We start from the raw sequence: 22,176 nt of genomic DNA, 5'->3' as shown, positions 1-22,176 counted from the left end.
AGTCAATTTATTTAAGTCTAATCATCAAGGATTTCCTAAAATGGTAATATGTTAATAATATTGTGCTTATCTTTTAAGAAATTCATATGTTCAATATAGGTTTCCATTCATTGTCATTTGTAACAAAATCATATTGCTGGTAGTCGATTAATTTCAGTTAGTAAATAAAACTAATCAGTGTTTGTTATTATTCAAGAAAAGATTCAGGGCTGGGTTTGGTTTAACCTCCATTCAAATATTCAAATGAAAGTGAATTAATAGTTCTACATTCGATAGAAATCTCCTTAGCAAGTTTATTATTGTGATTTATGTGTAAATTTAGGCGCTGTTCAATAAATTCATTCCTGTTTTTATTTAAATTAATTCTATTCATCTTTCATAAATTATCGCCAAGTTATGTGCCACGCTATTAAGTTTTTAATTTGTTTTAACTTATTAAAATAAATTTTGTCAATGCGCAAAACTACAAACTGTGTAGTTTATAGTTCATAAAATAACTTATGAAAAAAAATTTCTGTGTGATTAGAAAGTAAATAATTTTTTAAATCTAATTTTAAAGTTTTTTATAGAAACTTATTAATTTTTTTTTAACAGAAGAATCTTTCATTTTCATATTGAACTTGTTAACAGACTGTTTACTTGTTTGTATTCAAGGAAATTTTGGCTGTTATAACTAAATGTATCTTCATAGAAAGTTTTCTTAAAAATATCTATGATCGCTTCATAACTATCCTTAATATCTCCATTATCCATATATTGATTATTTCCATAACAGTAGCTATGTAAAAATGTTTCTTTTTAATGAGAACTTATATGTATTTGTTTGTAATTTTTGAAATGCTGTGAAATCTTTCATATCATGATTTGAATAGAATCCTTTAAAAATGAAAAACTGTAAAGTTTTGAGTGTATGTTTATCAATATGTTTTAAATTCTTATTGTATTACTGTTTAAATTTAATGTAGTACTGACCATCATATTATATAGACTTAAAAATGTCTTCGTTTTTATTGAATAAAAAGTGTAATAAATATTATGGTATTGTATTTTAAGTTATAATAAATAAAATTTGTTTTTTAAATAAAAGAATTAACTTGCAGAATAATTGTAATGAGTAATAGTTTTTCAATTCTTAAAATTTTAAACTTGAAATCAACATGTAATTAGCAATTAATTACCAATAGTTATAGATTAGTTTTCTTTGTATTAAAATGTTTATTTTAATCAAAATACAGGTAAAACAAATGCTGTTACCCATATAAAAACAACCTCTTTGCAAGAAAGCAAACAACCATAAAACTATGTATCACAGTGATTTCTGTGTGTGGTAAAAGTGATAGATACAGTCTACGAATGCATGTGAGCTAAAGCTGTTTGAAATGTGGGAATGTTTATTACTTTTTACCCTGTCTTTGTTAACTTTCCTTTGTTTTTTTTTAAATCTTAAAAAAGCTATATTTGTAACGTAACTAGCCGACAACAAAATTTTTATACTTTTCTGGTATCGATTTTTATTCTTATATAATGGAAAAATAATAATTGTTTTTTTAATGTTAAGATTAACATATTTGCATGTTCTGAGTTTGATACAAAGTGGGGTTATGTTTGCAATGCAAAATTTTGAGAAAATACAACCCAAAGATATATCTACCTCCACACCCTGGAGATATTGATCCTAAACTTTTACCAACAAATTGGCTCATATACATGAGTCTCTGTGTCAGATTTCATCAAAATCGGTTTATTCAGCCAAAATTTATTAAGGTTCAAACATGCCAACACACATGCATACGAACATTATCCCCCACTTTGTTTTATTTTTTGGGGTCCCTTGGTCATGAACTATCGAGATATAAATAAAACTCGTACCTCATTTGTTGACTATTACTTTACTTTCTTTCTTGCAGCATAGCTGTAGAACTATGATACCAGGAAAGTAACATGTAAACTTTTGTTGCTATAAACTGAATCTAATTTTGTAATGAAATGTTTTTAATTACTTACTTTAAAACATTTTCAATCTTTGCGACCATCTTAAGAGGTCGGTGTTGCCGCTGTTGCCTTGTCTCAGTTGATGTTCCTGCTGGTTGTAGTTTTATGAACAAGATGATAGTTTTATTGAGTCTAGTCATAAAGTATGTTGGATTTGATTTTGTGTTCTTTTAAAATATTATTGTTCATTATTTTGCTTTTCTAATGTAATTCTAAATGAACAGACACAATTCAAATCCAGTAACACTTTTCAACCATATTCTACATACTCATTTTCCTAATTGAAAAAAAAAAAATCTGCCACTATTAATATAAGCTGATGCCAGTGTAAGAATTTACCACCAGTCATTGAAGTTGGTTTCAGGATGACTGTTTGAAATAAGTTTACATTACAAATAAGATAACATTTTGAAATAAGTTTTTAAAAATTTTTATTTGGTTTTTTACCAAATAAAAACTGTATTTTTATACCATTTATTTAAAAAAAATCAAATTTGTCATTAAAGTGTCTAGGCAACCATGTAAGTTTTTATTTTAAAAAAAACGTTCTCTTAGTTATCTAAAAATAAGTAACACCAAGACCACCAGAGAGGAACTTTAAAAAAAAATCAGAAAAATTGGTGTATTTAGTTGTACGTAAGAGTTGAACATATGTTAAGGCGTGTTTGTGTATATTTATACATGGAAGTTGATTTATGAATAAGGTAATCAGGTTTTTTTTAATGTATAGTCAAAAGTTTAAAAAAATAGTTAATTCATTAACTACATAGCACTTATTTACTTACCCTTGTTCAGATCGTGAACATTAATAATTTCACAATACAGATAATGTTGAACAGCCCTAATTTAGGAATTAATATTCCAAACAACCTTTTTAGTTTTTGTTAAACGTCCTACATACTGTAAAATTTAGATAATTAATTTTTCTCATATTTTTATTATAAAATTTTACTCTTAGTAAATTTTAATTATATAAAAAATTTGATTCAGAATTAATTAAATAACCTTAAAAAACAGTTGCTTATTGTCTACAAATTTAGTTTATTATTATTTTTTACTTAATTTATTAAATATTTATTTGCAGAATTTAAATTCTTTTAATAGCATCCTGCGATATAAAAAAATAAAACTACATTATGTCAGTAATGACATTCATTGAGAAAATATTAACTAGCATTCTAGTATTTAACTAAGATTAATAATTATAAAAAAAGTACTGGCTAAAAATTGTTCAGGTTTTATTCATATATCTTTCTGATTTGCAAAAAAATCAATATATAGTAAAGTTAGTGTTGGGATGAATTGGTCATTTGTTGAAGTGATTTGTTGATTTTAAATAATTCATGAAGAAAAATTATTCTTATTAATATTAATCAGGTCAATCTATTTTAGATGTGGAAAGAGAAATGTTAAATGTAAACAACGCAACTTAGCTGATTATGTTATGTATATCAATGCTTGAATACATGTTTCCTTTCTAATCTAATTTTTTTCTCATTACTTGATAATTTCCTAGCACTGATCTAATTAACAGTCTGTACATCTGTTTCTCAGAAGAAAACAGTAGTAGTTGAAATTCTAAATAGTATTTTCTGTTGTTTGTTTAAAAAAATAATTTTTTGCTAGATTGCAATCTCAGTGAAAATTACATCAGGAGAGGGGTGGAGCCTAATCTGAAATTTCAAGAAATATTTTTTTTTGTGAAAGTTGTTTAAAATTGTCTTTTCTTATTTTTTTATTTTGCAAATTTTCTTAGAATTGTATTCTCATGAAGTAAATAATAAAGAAAAGTTTTGTTATTTTTGGTTGGTGCTCCTGTTTGAGATTTTAAGCAATTTATTCATAGAAAGTTGTTCAGTTTTATTAGAATTGAATAGAATAATTAACAGACTGTAAAATATATATATATATTTTTTTTTTTACTTGTTTAGTCATAGCCTTTATTAAATATTTAAATAATAATTAAATATAAAGTAATAAAGTAGCCTAAAAGGATTAAAAATATTAGAAGATAGTGCACAAAGAAATAAGATATTTGGAAATGATTAAACAAGAACCTATCCAGCTAGGAGAGACAGATAAAGATGGGTAAAAATTTACTTTTTGTAACTTGAAAAAAAGATGCTTATAAATCAGATAGATAACATGAGAAAGTAACATGGAAGTAACATGAGAAAAAACTGTATGTGTAACATTAGAACATTTGATGTTAGTTGTGTTAGAATTTTTTTATTAAACAGTGTATGATCTGACTGGTTTCAGTTGTTACATGGTTGTTGTTTTATATAATTTGATTTAGACTGTTACGAATTGTCTGTGTTTCTTCAGTCAAATTTAGTAATTTTTGTAAACATTTCTTTGTTTGTTTTTATAAACTTCTAAGTTTTAAAATTCAAACTTCTATTTATATACATATTGTTTTATTACTACGTATGTATTTAATGGTAACTTTATGAGCTAATTAATTAATATCTTGGCATTTTATTAGTATAATTTTGTGTTTGATTTATATAAATTTTGAATAATAATTGTTTAATGACTAACCAAATTTTTATATTAGCAACTATGTATTTAAACAAAATATATACAGTTTTTTTAATAGTTTGAAATTATTATGTTATGTTATTAAGTTATTTATAATTTTATTACATATGTAATTAATGTGCTAATTATTAATAATCATTTTATTTTGTAGCATTAAATTGGTTGTCTTTTATATCTTATGTTGAGTTTTTCATGTTTTCTGGTTTTGTTTTGATTTTTTTGTTTGATTCTTAATTGGTGAAAAAATGGAAATATTTAGTAATTGCATTACTTCAGTACATAAAAAATTAGTAGCAAATATGTACATTTTTTTGTTTTACATAATAACTTTCTGTGTGTGTTTGTTTTATGGATGTATGTAGCTGTTTTTCATAATTCATTAAATCTATCGCACAAGATGATTGTGTTGTGTGAAAATTTTAGAAATGTTTCATGCTACAACAAAATTTTACTCTTCATATGAGTAATTTATCTTCCTTATGTAATTAATATTTTGAATAAATTGTCTAAATTATATTACATTAGTATGAGTAGAGTGAAATACTGCTTTGTTCTGTTACAGTTATTGCAGAGAAGAAGTTGTATTGAAGAGTTATGATTTACTAAAATTTTTTTTCTCTGTTATTACGTTTTTGTAATAAATTAAGACTTTTATGTATAGCTTCTAAAGCTTTTTCACCCTTGTTTTAGATTCTTTATCACTTGCAAAATTGTTTTAAATTATTGAAACTTGTTTCAGGTAAAGAAACTAATGTATTTTTGGTAATATTATTAACACAAGAATTATTGTTATTTAGATATTACCAATATTTTTATTATTTCAGAAGTCATTAATCTCACACTATGAAGTAATTAATTGATTTTGTATCACAGGAAATAATATCTCTGGTGACAAGCAGGCTGGCATCTGGTCATAGAGAATTTCAAAGATGTTATGCAATGCGGCTTCACCATCCTGCCACAGGGCAGGTGCATTGGTTACATCAAGATACCACGATGTACCAGGTTGGTTAAAAACCATTTAGAATATTTTATTATGTGAAAAATTATAATGATAATTGTTTTTTTTTTTATGGTAAAATGAATTGTGGGTTAGCCTCTTGTTAATTTAAATAAATTTATTAGCAGCACATAAAATTGTGCTTCTGATAAAATATTTAGAAATATTTTTTGCACTGCTGCTCCTTTAAATGTCTATATTTTGACCTTACATAATGTGGAAGTGTCATTAGTTCATTAGTTAGTTTTTTGTTGTTATTATGATACAAGATATCAGTTCTCATTTTTGAGGTATAAAGACTTTATAAATGCACTCTGATCTAGCCATTTTAGATTAGAGCTTTTATTTATATAGAACCTGTTGGTGTGTGTTGGCAGAAAAATTAAGTACATCTTTTGGATGTATGATTTAGATCAATAAATCCAAAGTATCCTTGAATAAAATAATTCAGTTGAAATTAATCTGATAGAGAAATTGGAAAATTTGTCTCAAAATACTATATTTATAGAGCAAAAGTTGAGAATAGTATAGGATAATTGAGCTCTAATAACACAATCAAATATAAATTACTATTCATATGTTTAATTGCTATAGGTTACATTATTTTTAAAAGTGGATTATTTAAGCAATATTTTAAAAACTTTTCTGCAATTAGAAGATTTTTTAAATCTGGAGTTTTTCCTTTTCTGTGTTAAAGAAAAAGTTTTTAATCTGCGTTTGTTATAATTATGCCTCGTAGTTTTTTAAATTCGTTATTGTGTGTCTTGTATAGAAAGCTGCAATTCTTAAGGAAAAATATGATTTCACCTAAAAAATTCAAAAAAGTTCATTCACTGAAAAATGATGGCTTATGTGTTTTGGAGGAAGTCTTTTAACAGATTTTATGGAACCTGACACTACAATAACAAAAGAGATTTATTATGAAATTCTGAAGAACCTTTAGAAGTTGATCCAAAGCAAATGGTGCAAGATGGTTATTAAAAATACTCTTTCGCATGACAATGCACTGGCCCGCTCTGCACCATGCAGATCACTGAAAAGTTTTACTTGAGAGTGGATGATTTTTTATCATCCTCCCCATAGCTTGGAATTGGTACCAAGTAACTGTCATCTCTTCACTATGATGAAGAGAATGAAATCTTGTTGGGTAACTGGTGTCTTGAGCTCAATAAAGAACTCTTAGATAGGACTGATAACTTGTAGTACCCTTGTATTGGAATTCTTTGACAAAGATCTAGAAACCTTGCTGTCACAATACAGTAAGTATTGAAAGTAGGAGGTGATTTAGCGACGCCACCTAAGCAGATGATGTCTAAAAGAGGTGATTTAAGTAGTAATGTGACATATATATATATTATTTTACTGAAATTAATCTTTTTAAGATTCATATTATTTCTTTTTACTGCTACATTTTTACTATTCATCGAAGATGATGATTTAATTAAAAATGTAATAAAAATAAAATCTAAGTTGGCAATAATGACAATAGAACAAAAGAAAATACTGCATTTTAAAGATTAAATCATTCCAATACTGGACAACAAAATTGGCATATATTTTCATAATAAAATTCAAAATTTCAAAACAGAAAACAATTTAGAATAAAACTATAAATTATAAAAATAATATATTTTTAATGTAGTTATAGTATTCAGCACAAACTTAAGATATGGGATACTGCAAAAATTGATTATTGGAAATTAATGTAGTAAATTAAACTTATCTAATAATAATTATTACCTAATAATTTGTCGTTTTATTCTAAATTGTTTTCTTTTTTGAATTTTATTATGAATGATTATGTAAATTTTGCTGTTTAGTCTGAAATTATGTAATATTTAAAATCTAGTATTTTCTTTTGTTTTATTGCCATTATTGCTTACTGTTATATTGTATTTTTATTATATTTTTAATTAAATCATAATCTTCAAATGTGATCTGGTGGTTCATCTTTTTTTTATGTTTATACATGTAATATTTCTAGTGTGTATTCACTTTTTTATCATTATTTATAATTCAAAAATTTCTACATTATTTTTACAATCTGTAATAATATTTTTGCATTCTAACAAATGGTCAGCTACATTATAGACCTCTCTTTATTTGTTTATGCTCTGTAATCTTTTTTAAATTATTATTACATTATTGGTTTTACTAATATAAATATTATATTACATTTGTTGCAGTTAGTTTTACATATTCCTCTTAATTCCTGTCTGTTTTTATTTTTATTATTTTTTAAATATTTTTTTTATGTGGTTATTTGATTTATGTGCTTTTTTATATTTATTTTTATTGTATACTTTAATAATTTTTTCTGTTACTATTTTAGGTATAAACTATTATTAATTTTTGTGTTATTCTTTTGCTGTTGTATTTTAGAATAATTATCTTTGCATTTTCTATTCTGCTTTTTATAAATCTTTTGTATAATTTCATCATCAAAAACCATTAAATAATGATATTTGTTCTATTTTATATATTTCTTTTTTGAGTTTATTTTTATTATTTTTTTGTATAATGAAATAGCTCTAAACGTCCTGTTTTTATATGTATTAATTTTTTGAGACCATGGGAGGTTAGAATTTAAATTTATTGCAATATTATTTGTTGTAGGTTTTCTATAAACCGATGTTTCTGTTATATTGTTTATGTATATTTAGATTTCAATATTTAAAAAATGTATTTCTCTTTTATTTTGTATGTGAATTTAAGTTCTTATTGTAATTGTTATTTTATTTAAAATTATGAAATCCTTGTTATTTATAGTTGGGTTGTATATGACTAAAATGTCAATTGCATATCTTATCCATAATAATATTAGGTGTGTATTTAATATGCCATAAACTATTTTAATTTCAAAATCTAAAATTATTATTTTATTTTCAATTTTCAAAATTGACAAGACAATAGAAATAAAAAGTAGATTAAATGAAACCCCCAGAATACACAAATGTATCAGTTACTACAGTAAGAAATATTTGACTTCAAAATTACTTTGAGTATGAGAATAATTGTTATTCACAAACAGAAGGCTTAACCAGTGGGATCACTTATATCTGAGATATTTATGCAAGATTTTGACTTATCTAATTACTGTGTTTTAGTGGTTTATTTTTTATGTAATATTACATTTTTTAAAACACTGGTCAATATGTTAATTAATTTGAATTTTCAATATGCATATATATAATAAAATATTTTTGCTTATTTTTTATTTATTTACCATTCAATGGAAACTCAGTTGTAGAATAGCCCTCTGCACTAATTAAAAATTATGAATCATGAAGCACCTTGGAAAAGTGTTTTATTGAGCTGTAATGAGTAGAGAAAACTTTTGTTAAGGGGTAAATTATTTTGAATGTGCATAAATAGCTGCATTTCATAAGGCTATTTGTACCTAACTGTTTTTTTCCATGAATATATTTTTCTACTCACATATTGACAATGTTAATTAATTTGAATTTTAAAAAGCGTTTATATAATAAAATATTTTTGCTTATTTTTATTTATTTACCATTCAATTGAAACTCAGTTGTAGAATAGCCCTCTGCACTAATTAAAAATTATGAATCATGAAGCACCTTGGAAAAGTGCTTTATTGTAAGCTGTAATGAGTAGAGAAAACTTTTGTTAAGGGGGTAAATTATTTTGAATGTGCATAAATAGCTGCATTTCATAAGGCTATTTGTACCTAACTGTTTTTTTTCCATGATATATTTTTCTACTCGCATATTGACACTGACTCAGTATTAGATAATTTTTATTTATTTTATTTTTTTTTCAGATTTTTTCAGTTTGTGTACTTTTTGTTTTAGGTGAAAGAGAAGTTTGAGAAGATCCATCCATTATCAGAATGGAGGTTTGAACTTCGAGTACGATACATTCCACTCAACCTTAATACTCTGTATGAGAAAGATAAAGTTACTTTCTACTTTTACTATGACCAGGTAAAGTACTTTTCTATTTAGTTTGTAGTTATTTTTCTTTACAAAAGAGTAAATATAATGCACATAACAGTAATGCAAATAGTATGTGATATATATCTTATGTTTTTTACTTATTTTTCTTCTGTAAAGATTTAATTGATTAATTATTTATTTCAGTTCGTAAAATATACAAGGGTCATCTAGAAATTAAAGAACATTTTACCATTGCACATGTGTTTAGTCCCGCCGGCCATTGTGGGCCTATCATCCTCCACTATATCTGTAGTTTGAGCTAAATTGTGGCAATGTATGGACATTTGTATTTTTTTTTACATGCTTTCAAAGTGGGTGACGAAGTAGAAAATCCTGCTAAATGTGAAGTGCGTAGTGTGATTCGGTTTTCGAATATGAAAACGTTTCAGCTCGTTCATATTTACAGATAAATAAAGGAAGTTTATCATGAACTTGTGTGTGAAGTTTTGCGTAGGAAATTGTGGATTATGTTTATAAAATATGAACAAGTGTGTATAATGACAAACATTCTGGTTGATTATCCCTCATATCTGAACAACTCAAGAAAAAATATAATGACAAACTACATGAGGATAGATATTTCATGTTAGATAATTTATACTGTTTCTTTCTTGAAATTACAAAACATTACAAAATTGTAATGATCCATCATGTTTACAAAAAAAATGTACGTTGTCTTTGTCCATGACAAAGCTTGCCCACACTTAGCTGTATAAACTTGAGCTTTGCGTAAAAGTTTTGAGAGAGATATTTTTCAGCATCCCTATTCAGCTCTGATTTGGTGCGTAATGTCAAGTCAGGGCTCTATATATACATATATGTATTTAGGTGCCTAAATATATCTATATAAGGGCACCTAATGTATATTATTTATATGTATGTATATATATTTTTTTTAATTGCACCTTGAACAAATATGTCAAAAGTATAGTTTTTATCAAGAGGATTGGCACACTGATAAATATTAAAGAAATAGCTAACATCCTAATCATATAAATAAGGTCTTTAATTTATAAATTTTAATTAATTTATAAATCAGAAAAATTAAATTCTAGAGGACACTGCTTTGTATCTCTTGAATGTAGCCTATGCAATAAGTAGATAACATAATAGATAAATGGGCTTGTTTAATTTTTACGCAACATGTTCTACTTATTTTGATGATTGTATTTCTTGGCACTGAATGATTTATATAAAATTAACAAGATTTACTATTGTTATTTGTCTCTCAAGAAATATTTTGCCAGGTTTGTTGTTTACTTTGTAATGAGTGGCTAATGTTTATAGACAATTGTTATTATGCCCCACCAATTCCAATCTCAGAATAGCTTTCTTGAGGGAATGATATATTTTTCTGAGAAGTATATTTTAAATAATAGTTACTAATATGTTTTAACTTACTCTAGTTATTTATCTCAGTGAAATTTTTATTCAGTATAGTCTAGTTTATATGAATAGTACTGGCATCACTCCAATTTCACATTTATTAGCATGTAAATTGTTTTCTGTATTTCATGTAGTTTCTTTTTATTGTGAATTAATTATTAGAAGAATAACTTATTTTCGTAACTTATATTTCTGAAACTTGTACTAGGAGAGATTATTGATTAGCATTTTATCTCACTAGAGCAACCAATATTTGCAAAGACTAATTTATATCTGTTTTACTTCCAGTGGGGATCTAACTGAGTAGTTCAGGTAGCTCAGTTGAATACTTTAACATGCCACATAGTTCTGGAAATGAGCTTTGTTCCTTTGGAGACTGTTCATATTCTAGGAAGTCTTTTAATTTCCATAGGAAAAGCGGTTTTCTTATGGCATTTACACTGAAGTTCACTGGAAGCTAAGTTCACTGAAGTTCATCCATTAGTAATGTGCTATTCTGATCTGGGTTAAACTTCCCAAATTTTCTGAGGGATTTTGAAGACGATGGTTGCATTTTGCCTGGAAAGTATTTTCAGCTTTACTCTGGATAGATTTTTCTATCTTACTCCATTCTTATGAGAACAGATTGCAAATTACCTAACAAATTTTTGCTAATTTAATTAATTGCTAATTTCAAACAAATTACCTTTTTCCTAATGCTTGATTGCTTTCCTAAGGTGTAGGTTTAAGACCTCTTTGATCAACAGTGAGTTATTCATTGCTTCTTAGAATTGATCTGTTGTCAACATTTAGTCATTAAAGTAAACTTCTCCATATTTTTAAACTCATTTTTCTGTTTCATTACAATTTACTTTGAGGGCAATGAATGAAAAAAAAAAACTTTACTTTTGCGTTTTCAATTTTATCAGCGATAATGATAGTTATCTGAAGTTTAAGTGAATGTATTGTGTTAATTCTTTATATTTTTATTATAGAAACATATTCACCCTTCAAATTATATTTACTAATGTTTAATGCAGATTTTTTTTCTTTTTTTTTTTTTTTTTTTTTTTTTGTCTTCAGTCATTTGACTGGTTTGATGCAGCTCTCCAAGATTCCCTATCTAGTGCTAGTCGTTTCATTTCAGTATACCCTCTACATCCTACATCCCTAACAATTTGTTTTACATATTCCAAACGTGGCCTGCCTACACAATTTTTCCCTTCTACCTGTCCTTCCAAAATTAAAGCGACTATTCCAGGATGCCTTAGTATGTGGCCTATAAGTCTGTCTCTTCTTTTAACTATGTTTTTCCAAATGCTTCTTTCTTCATCTATTTGCCGCAATACCTCCTCATTTGTCACTTTATCCACCCATCTGATTTTTAACATTCTCCTATAGCACCACATTTCAAAAGCTTCTAACCTTTTCTTCTCAGATACTCCGATTGTCCAAGTTTCACTTCCATATAAAGCGACACTCCAAACATACACTTTCAAAAATCTTTTCCTGACATTTAAATTAATTTTTGATGTAAACAACTTATATTTCTTACTGAAGGCTCGTTTAGCTTGTGCTATTCGGCATTTTATATCGCTCCTGCTTCGTCCATCTTTAGTAATTCTACTTCCCAAATAACAAAATTCTTCTACCTCCATAATCTTTTCTCCTCCTATTTTCACATTCAGTGGTCCATCTTTGTTATTTCTACTACATTTCATTACTTTTGTTTTGTTCTTGTTTATTTTCATGCGATAGTTCTTGCGTAGGACTTCATCTATGCCGTTCATTGTTTCTTCTAAATCCTTTTTATTCTCGGCTAGAATTACTATATCATCAGCAAATCGTAGCATCTTTATCTTTTCACCTTGTACTGTTACTCCGAATCTAAATTGTTCTTTAACATCATTAACTGCTAGTTCCATGTAAAGATTAAAAAGTAACGGAGATAGAGAACATCCTTGTCGGACTCCCTTTCTTATTATGGCTTCTTTCTTATGTTCTTCAATTGCTACTGTTGCTGTTTGGTTCCTGTACATGTTAGCAATTGTTCTTCTATCTCTGTATTTGAACCCTAATTTTTTTAAAATGCTGAACATTTTATTCCAGTCTACGTTATCGAATGCCTTTTCTAGGTCTATAAACGCCAAGTATGTTGGTTTGTTTTTCTTTAATCTTCCTTCTACTATTAATCTGAGGCCTAAAATTGCTTCCCTTGTCCCTATACTTTTCCTGAAACCAAATTGGTTTTCTCCTAATACTTCCTCCACTCTCCTCTCAATTCTTCTGTATAGAATTCTAGTTAAGATTTTTGATGCATGACTAGTTAAACTAATTGTTCTGTATTCTTCACACTTATCTGCCCCTGATTTCTTTGGTATCATTACTATAACACTTTTTTTGAAGTCTGACGGAAATTCCCCTTTTTCATAAATATTACACACCAGTTTGTATAATCTATCAATCGCCTCCTCCCCTGCACTGCGCAGTAATTCTACAGGTATTCCGTCTATTCCAGGAGCCTTTCTACCATTTAAATCTTTTAATGCTCTCTTAAATTCAGATCTCAGTATTGTTTCTCCCATTTCATCCTCCTCAACTTCCTCTTCTTCCTCTACAAAACCATTTTCTAATTCATTTCCTCCGTATAACTCTTCAATATATTCCACCCATCTATCGACTTTACCTTTCGTATTATATATAGGTGTACCATCTTTGTTTAACACATTATTAGATTTTAATTTATGTACCCCAAAATTTTCCTTAACTTTCCTGTATGCTCCGTCTATTTTACCAATGTTCATTTCTCTTTCCACTTCTGAACACTTTTCTTTAATCCACTCTTCTTTCGCCAGTTTGCACTTCCTGTTTATAGCATTTCTTAATTGCCGATAGTTCCTTTTACTTTCTTCATCACTAGCATTCTTATATTTTCTACGTTCATCCATCAGCTGCAATATATCGTCTGAAACCCAAGGTTTTCTACCAGTTCTCTTTATTCCGCCTAAGTTCGCTTCTGCTGATTTAAGAATTTCCTTTTTAACATTCTCCCATTCTTCTTCTACATTTTCTATCTTATCTTTTTTACTCATAGATTTAAAATTTTTTATCTAAATTCTGTCTGTGTTCACTGTATTATAAGTATCCAGTATGATCTTAGTTTGCGTATATCAATTGAGTTATTCAAATTTCTTTTATTTGCTATTTATTTTGTTGCTTAAAAAATTTATTATGTTGTTAATTTTTACCATCAGTATTCAATACGAATTCTTTTACAGGTCAGAAATGATTACCTAGCTAGTGAAGTGGGAGCACGTATTGATCAAGAAACAGCTGTCCAGCTGTGCTGCCTTGAAACTAAACATTATCTTAAAGATATGCCTCATGTATCGCTAGAGAAAAAATCCAGTATTGAGTATATTGAACGAGAGGTACTTGTCTTATTTATTCTGTTCTTATTCATAACAACAACTGAGTGTGCAGAAAATTATTGTTTATTTTTGGAGTTAAAATTGGTGTCAAAATTTATTGGTAAAAATCCATTAAATTTATTTTCCTGTGATTAGTCACTAGTGTAATAATTTCTTGTGTAGATTTCGTTTATATCAGCAATTTGATTTTAGATTATTGTATTTCATTGCAGTAACATTAGTTTCTGTTTCTGTTATTTAGTTTAGGAAAAAAAGGTTCTGTAGATTAAAAAGAGTCGATGAAAACTTTTTTAGATACTAATTTTTTTTTTTAATGAAAGGAGTGAAATGATTCATTCATCTTTGCTGGAGGATAGCTAAGTAGCTTTCTAAATAAACTTTTCTAGCCGTACCATATTCTGTAATGCAAGCAGTGACACAAATAAGAAGAAATCCTGTAATCTTTCTGCAGTTCAAGTAATGAGCAAACATCTGGTGATTAATCATACATCTCAGGAATGGACCTGAGACTGTACAAGGCTACACTTAATTTAAATTCATACATATCATCTCGTTCATCCTCTGAAGTAATACCTTACGGTGCTTCCAGAGGCTAAACAGAAAAAGAAAAAAGTAATTAGCAAACCATCACTTTAACAGTGTATTCATTTTGCTTTTATTCTTTGCTTTATTATTTTTAGTTTTATCTGTATTTTGGTTCGTCCAGAAAAAAATTGTATCCCAGTCATTTTGTTTCAAACTTTTGTAGTTATGTTTGTTTAGTTTAATCCTATTACCATTTTATACTGATGTGTCTATTAATATAAAGTTGTATTAACATTACATAAATTTTTTGTAACAAAAATTCTAAATTAAATTTTTGGTTAGGTTGCTAAGTCTTGTAAAATTTGATGTGTAACTTTTCATATTTGTAGATGATTATTAAAAAAAAAACTTGCTTGCAGATACTATTAGCGTATCTGAGAATTGTGCATGTGAAAATTTGATGAAGATTGGTTGAGTTGTTCTTGAGTTATGCTCAGTTGGTTCATAAAATTTGAAAGTGTGATCAATTTCATTGAAATTTATTATATATGCTCTAATAGTTTATCAGAAGTCATGGATATGAAAATTTGATGAAGACTGATTGGATCGTTCTTCAGTTATGCTTAATTTAAGGTTGACAACAGAGTGTGTAGTAGTGTATTTTCCATACACGCTTATTCAATGAGTCACAGTGGTGAGTGAGTTGAAACTTGATCCTTGTGTGTAGGGTCTACCTGTTAATTGAACATATATAGTGCATTGTCTGAAAGTCAGTGCGTTTCTGACTGCAAAATAATGAAATAGTCAAATTGAAGACTTCTCATGTCGTAATTACATAAAAACCATTACCTGATTTTTAAGAAAATCATTATTTTAACAATGAAATATCTAAATCCAATAAGAAAATTGTATTTATCATGGTACTGGAATCTATTTATTTTGCAAAGTTGCTTTAATTTACTCAGTTATATTTAATAACAACAAATCTGATGTTTGGTGTGTAGTCCAGTTACCAGTTACTGACTGTTATTTCTTAATGTAGGTAATTTCATTGTGTACTGGAATGACACTTAGTATTGTTTACTGCAATTGTTATTTTTAATTATGTTTAAAAACCTGATGTTTCTCTGTGATAATTCAGATTTGTTTCACAGACTAATAGTTAGTAGAATAAAATTGTCTGCGTAACTCCAATGTTGGATTTGTGTAGACAAACATTTAGTTGGTACTTAAATTTATGTTCATTATAATTGTGAACAAATTTTTTTGTAGTTAATATGTATTAAAAATCTTTTGATGAATGTAAAATGCTCGTAGGTATAACCAGCCATCACTTATTTTGTAATACAATTACATATTTTTTATATTATTCCTCTCTTTTCTTATAGTCTATAGTAAATACATGCCAGGATTTTTCATAGAAAAAAATAATAAATAAAAATTAATAAATTTAAGACTATTAACTTTTTTTTTTATTATTTTGTATATTTATTTTATCATCAGGTTTGATGTACTCTCACTTTTGTTTTATATAAACAGGTCTAAGAAAAAGGTGTATTCATTTATAAATTCTTCATATGCAAATGAACAAAAAATGTACTATGAAAAAATAAAAATAGTGAATTATTTCATTTTCCTTCTGCTGTGTTGAGTTTTTTAAAGAAATATTATATCTTGAGATCAGATTGAAAAATCATAATATTTGGTAACATGTCCACTTCAACTGTCTGTAATAAAATAAAAACTTATGTTATAAACAAGTTCACAATTATCAGAATTGCTCCCATTCAATTTTTTTACTCATACTTTTTTACTAGTAATTGCTAGTTTTATCAAATTTGTTTTGTTAGCTAAAATGTAAAACCATTTATTAAAAATAAAATGATACTTTGTTTTTGAAAATCAGTCGACAGAAACTCAGATTACAAAAAATTAATGACATTTTTAGCCAGATTTCATCTGTATCATTATTAAATTAACTAATTTGAATAAACTTGAGTTTTTTGCATACTTATTATGCTTAGTTTAATTAACCTAACTTGTGAAACATTTGTATTTTACATTGCTAACCTTTTTATTTATTTAAAGTAAATAAATTAAACTACTAATTATTATTAATAATGCACAGTACTCCAACATTTTGCTTGATCCACTCTCAACAATGAATGAGTAAAGATTATTTATTCTTATAGGAAACCAATTATTTATTGTTAAATGATTTGATAAATTATATTCAAATATAAGAACAGAATTCAAACAACATAAACATTAAATAGATAAATTATTGCATGCAGTTTTATTTTCAATTTCTTTGAAGTAAATGTTCGAAGTAGTTTCCACTGATGGTACACTAGTAGCTATCAATTTAACAACTCTTTCAAAGTCGCTGGTGTAGCTCAGATGTATGAAAAACCTTCTTCAATTCTATGCTGAAGATTTTTAACACAAAGCATTGTTGTACTGAAAACCATAATTTTAAGTTCCCCATAGGTAGAAATCTATTGGAATAGATTGGATGATCTTGCAGACCAAGTTATTGGTTATGCATTACTAATTTATCTTTCGGGAATGTAATCATGCTAGTACTGTATACTTCGATACTAAGGTAAAAAGGAGTGTTATCATGCGTGAACTATATTACCAGAGGAACTTCATCCAAATAATTTGGTTGGACATTTCTGGGAATTGGTAGTAAGTTTTGCTGTTCAATCATGGTAGCAGGAAAAATGGACCAATCAATGAATTGTTGATTCTTGAAAATCTTTGCAAAAACCTCAACTACATAATGAGATAAGGATTTTCTTGCGCTCAATGATGGTTACTGGAAAAATCGATAATATTGTTTCAATTTATGAAAGCTTCATCAGAGAACATATTACAGTGAGAAATTAAATGTTGGTTCTTAGTGTTTTTAAAGTTACCTTTTTTTCTTTTTCCTGTTTAGCCTCCGGTAACTACCGTTTAGATAATTCTTCAGAGGATGAATGAGGATGATATGTATGTGTGTAAATGAAGTGTAGTTTTGTACATTCTCAGTTCGACTATTCCTGAGATGTGTGGTTAATTGAAACCCAACCACCAAAGAACACCGGTATCCACGATCTAGTATTCAAATCCATGTAAAAATAATGGCTTTACTAGGACTTGAACGCTCTAACTCTCGGCTTCCAAATCAGCTGATTTGGGAAGATGCGTTAACCACTGGACCAACCCGGTGGGTTTTTTAAAGTTACCTGAAAATGTTTGTCTTGACATATGCTCATTTTCATTATTCACTTGCTCTCTTTTAACCTGACATGGGTGCAGCTGTTGGGCTTTGCAATATTCTCTGAACAGTCATGTGATCACTTGTTCACATAATGCAACCCTTCTGTACTCTCCTCTAGATCCTGCTTAAAGTTTTCTGGTATTTGTTCTTTTAACTATTCTTAACCATGAGTTTTAGGAAAACAGTTTTCTGGTTTCTGTAAATCTTTCATGTAGAATTACAAAATATTCTCATTTGATTAAAAGGAAAACATTATGCATACACTTCAGTTCAATTGCAGTTGCATGTTTTCCATTTCAGTATTAGAAGAAACCTCCATTTTTAAAAAAATAAAACAAGTAAAGAAAAACTGGTATCAAAACAATAATAATAATTGATTTTCAACAATAGTTAAAAGATATGATAACAATGAAAGTAAAACTAAACGTTACAAGTAAGAAAAGTTAGAAGTAAGTTAGAAAGTAAAAGTTAGAAGAATAAAAATAGCTGATCATAGTTACTAGTTCTACCACAATACTGTATTCAGTTCGATAAATATAATGCAAAAATACAGAACTTTATTGAGACTACAGTACAAGTGTACTACTGTTGTTGCTAAATTTAATTAGTTTATTTTACTATTTATTAAATAATTAAAAAGTATTAATTAAATTCATTAATAAATTAAATATTATTATTAATAACTTTTAATTATTTTAGTTAGAATTGTTTTTATTAGTAGTAGATATAATACCTGGCCAAAACTTATGCCATCAGTATTGTGTAATACTCAAGTAGTAGTGGTATAATTGAGAATGTGTTGGATCTGTAACCATGCACACATTGGTTCGAATCTGACTTCATTTGCATACATATTTTTTTAACTTTTTTTTTTTAATTTAAACATTGATTTATTAATAATAATTATTAATTAACCTCTCTAAAAATTTTTGAATTAAAATGAAAAGTACATAAAATTTTATTTCACTAATAACTTCTGATTTTTTTCATATTTTTGTTCAATTACAGGTTAATAATTATTAATAAATCAATATATTTAAATTAAAAAAAGAAAAGTTTAAAAAAAAGAAAATGAAGTCAGATTTGAATCGATGTGCCTTCCCCTTGTAAGATCCAACTATTTCATTAATTAGTTTTATTTGGCTAAAACTCTGGAACTGATGAAAATAAGTACCACTTAGGATGTATCGTTGAAAAGCTCTCAATGAGGACTTATTACTGCAGTTAAGAAAAAGTCGCAAGATCTAAATTTTTGGATTTTGGGCTTCTTTGGACACTTCTAGTACAGTTTATTGCAATCAAAAGGAAAGATACACAACTAGATTTACAGTACTCCTAAATCCAAAATTTCAATATTCTATGGCTAATCGTTTTTGAGTTATGTGAGATACATATATATATATATATATATATATATATATGTACAGACGTCACGCCAAAGCTAGTCAAAATGGATTCAGGGATGGTCAAAATGGATATTTCCATTGAAATCTGAAAACTGAAATTTTACGCGATTACAATACTTCTTTTACTTCATACAGGGAAGTAAAAATTGATTTACTAGCCACAATGAAATTTGTTTACATGTTTACACTAATTATTTTACCTTTCAGAGAAAATATGTGTATACATGTCTGCCAAATGTTATAATGATTCTTTAATTTGATTTTGAGATATAAATATTTTTTTAAAAACACATGATGGACAGAAGAAATTTATTGGGAAATTGCCATTTCTTTTTACAATTTTTCATTTTGATACACAAGTCATATTACAATACTTTGCCTTGCTATTCCTTGTATATAAGAGAGACTGCCTTTAGTTGATATTAGTAATGTGTTTAAATTACATTTTTATATATTTTTTGGAGTTGCTAATGTAATATATTTTTGTGTTTAATCTTTAGGTTGGGTTGCATAAGTTCCTACCAAGAGCAATCATTGATGCAGCGAAGCCAAAGATATTACGTAAAATGATTCAAACTCAGATGAAAAAAGTTGCACAGTTATCTGAGCGTGAGTGCATGTTTCGATTTTTTGATCTTCTAGGTAGTCAATATACATTCCATCAAGAACGATTCCATTGTGCGCTTGGAGTAAGTTTGTTTTTTAATTATTCACTTTTTTAATATTTAATCTAAGGTTTGATTGCATTTCTTTGCACCTGTCATATACCTAAAGTAACATTTCTAACTAGGTTGTTAGCTTGTAACCTGTGTTAAGTTTTAAATCTTACAAAACTTTAACAAATTATCAAATTAAACAAAATCATACTTGTCTAGTAGACAGAATCCTTTCAGATTTTTCCTATGTGATTTGAAGAAAATTCCCTTCAGTCCTTTACTAATTTTTCGATTTTAGCATAATTTTTAATTAGTATATTTCTTCTTCATCCTTCTTTTTAATCGATTTATTTATACAAATTGGTCTCTTATAGTTTAAATTTCTGTGCTTCCTTCCATTATTAAATTAATCAACACTAGATGTCTTAATATGTGAGCTCTGACCTTCTGCTTTATTTAGATTTTGGGCAAAAAATTCCTTTTAATTGCATTTGTCTCGAATTGTTTTCATTTCTTACTTTTCTACTTACTTAATCTTCAACATTGGTTTTTAAATACCTCTTTCAAAAGCCTCTATTCTATTCTTTGCCATTATAGCTTTCCTGTTGTCCTATGTTCATCAATTCTTTTTCTTTACTCATCATTAGTTTACTTTCGTCCCTCTATATAAATCTGTCTATATATTCAGGCCTTCTATCAACTTTTATTTTCTACCAGTGGTTTTCAGTTGGCGCTTCTGATATTAAAGCTTAACTGCATCCTCTGCTCTTTGTTTCTAATTTCTTTAATTACTTAACTGTAATCTACATTTCACTGTAACTACATTATAATTAGTATCATTGTCTGCTTTTGGATGTTTTAAAATACTCTGTATGATTTCTTTGCTTAACTATAATGTAAGCTATGTGATATTGCACCTTATTTTTTGTTCCACCTGTATGTATCTTCTTTTATTATTTGAGAGTAAGCCTGTTCACAGTTATTAGGTCATACAAATATTATCTGAAAAAGTATCTTAATTGTATTTCTGACTGAACTAATTCCCACACAATTTTTCCATCTTTACTTCCATTTGTACTGTTCCAGTTTCCAATTATTATTTAATTTTTCATCACCTTCTTTATACTTAAATCATCTGTTACTTTATATATTTTTAGTATTTTAACATTTTCTATTAAAGAAGTAGTCATGCTAAACCTGTAGTATGGTTGTTGGTTTTGGGTTTTTATTCTTCAAGGTGTGGCTGTTAAATAACAAGACTAATGTTGCTACAGAAGAACTGCAAATGCACCAAATTCGTACAACCGATAGCTGTGTAATGTGAAGCCTTCTCTTTGGTTGTTGCCATTCCAGTTTCTGTAGACATATTAGTCTGGCCGTGGCCTTCGTATGGATAACATTTGTTTTTTGTTTTGCTGAAAAAATTATAAGTGTTTTATTAGAGCAAAGAATTGTCGTGAAATTTCATATGAAACTTGGAAAAACTGCTACTGAAACTTATCTTTTATTAAAAATGGTATATTACAATGAATGTTTATCACATGTGTGGGTTTGGTTTAAGCATCTCCAAGATGGTTGAGATGACATTGAAGATGTTGTTTGCCTGGGTCACCCTTCCATGTCAAAAATGGATAAAAGTATTAAAAAAATTGGTAATCTGGTCTGATCTGACCATCAGTTAAACTATTCGTGTGATTTCTGAAACTGTAAGAATTTACAAAGAATGCATAAGGAAAATTTTACATAACAGTTTTAACATGCAAAAAGTGTGTGTGAAAATGGCGCCTAAAGTTCTCACAATTGAACAAAAAGAAGCTCGTGAAGATGTTTGTTCTGACACTTTGAATGCCATTGAAAATGACCCATACTTCTTGGAAAGAGTGATAACATGTGATGAATCTTGGCTTTTCACTTATGATCCAGAAACTAAGTGTCAATCCATGCATTGAAAGGTATCAAAGTGATCATTGCTTAATGATTATTTGATTTTTAACTTTATCTATTGCGTACATAACTTTTCTAAATAT

The 22,176-nt window shown here is 27.5% G+C and overlaps 1 protein-coding gene across 7 annotated transcripts in view; it reads left to right on the top strand.

Annotated features, from left to right (window-relative positions):
• Fak (protein tyrosine kinase 2 Fak) overlaps positions 1-22,176 on the top strand; it is a 227,234-nt gene that overhangs the window by 140,875 nt on the left and 64,183 nt on the right. For all 7 annotated transcript variants that reach the window (XM_075359313.1, XM_075359320.1, XM_075359340.1 and 4 more), the window contains exons 4-7: positions 5,410-5,541; positions 9,355-9,486; positions 14,142-14,294; positions 19,994-20,182. In XM_075359313.1, coding sequence (XP_075215428.1) covers positions 5,410-5,541; positions 9,355-9,486; positions 14,142-14,294; positions 19,994-20,182 — 606 coding nt within the window. The remainder of the gene's footprint in view (positions 1-5,409; positions 5,542-9,354; positions 9,487-14,141; positions 14,295-19,993; positions 20,183-22,176) is intronic.

This window comes from Lycorma delicatula, chromosome 1 (assembly GCF_047948215.1).
Source record: "Lycorma delicatula isolate Av1 chromosome 1, ASM4794821v1, whole genome shotgun sequence".
NCBI lineage: Eukaryota > Metazoa > Arthropoda > Insecta > Hemiptera > Fulgoridae > Lycorma > Lycorma delicatula.
The sequence above is the reverse complement of the archived record's forward strand: the minus strand, read 5'-3'. Positions and strand labels throughout refer to the sequence as shown.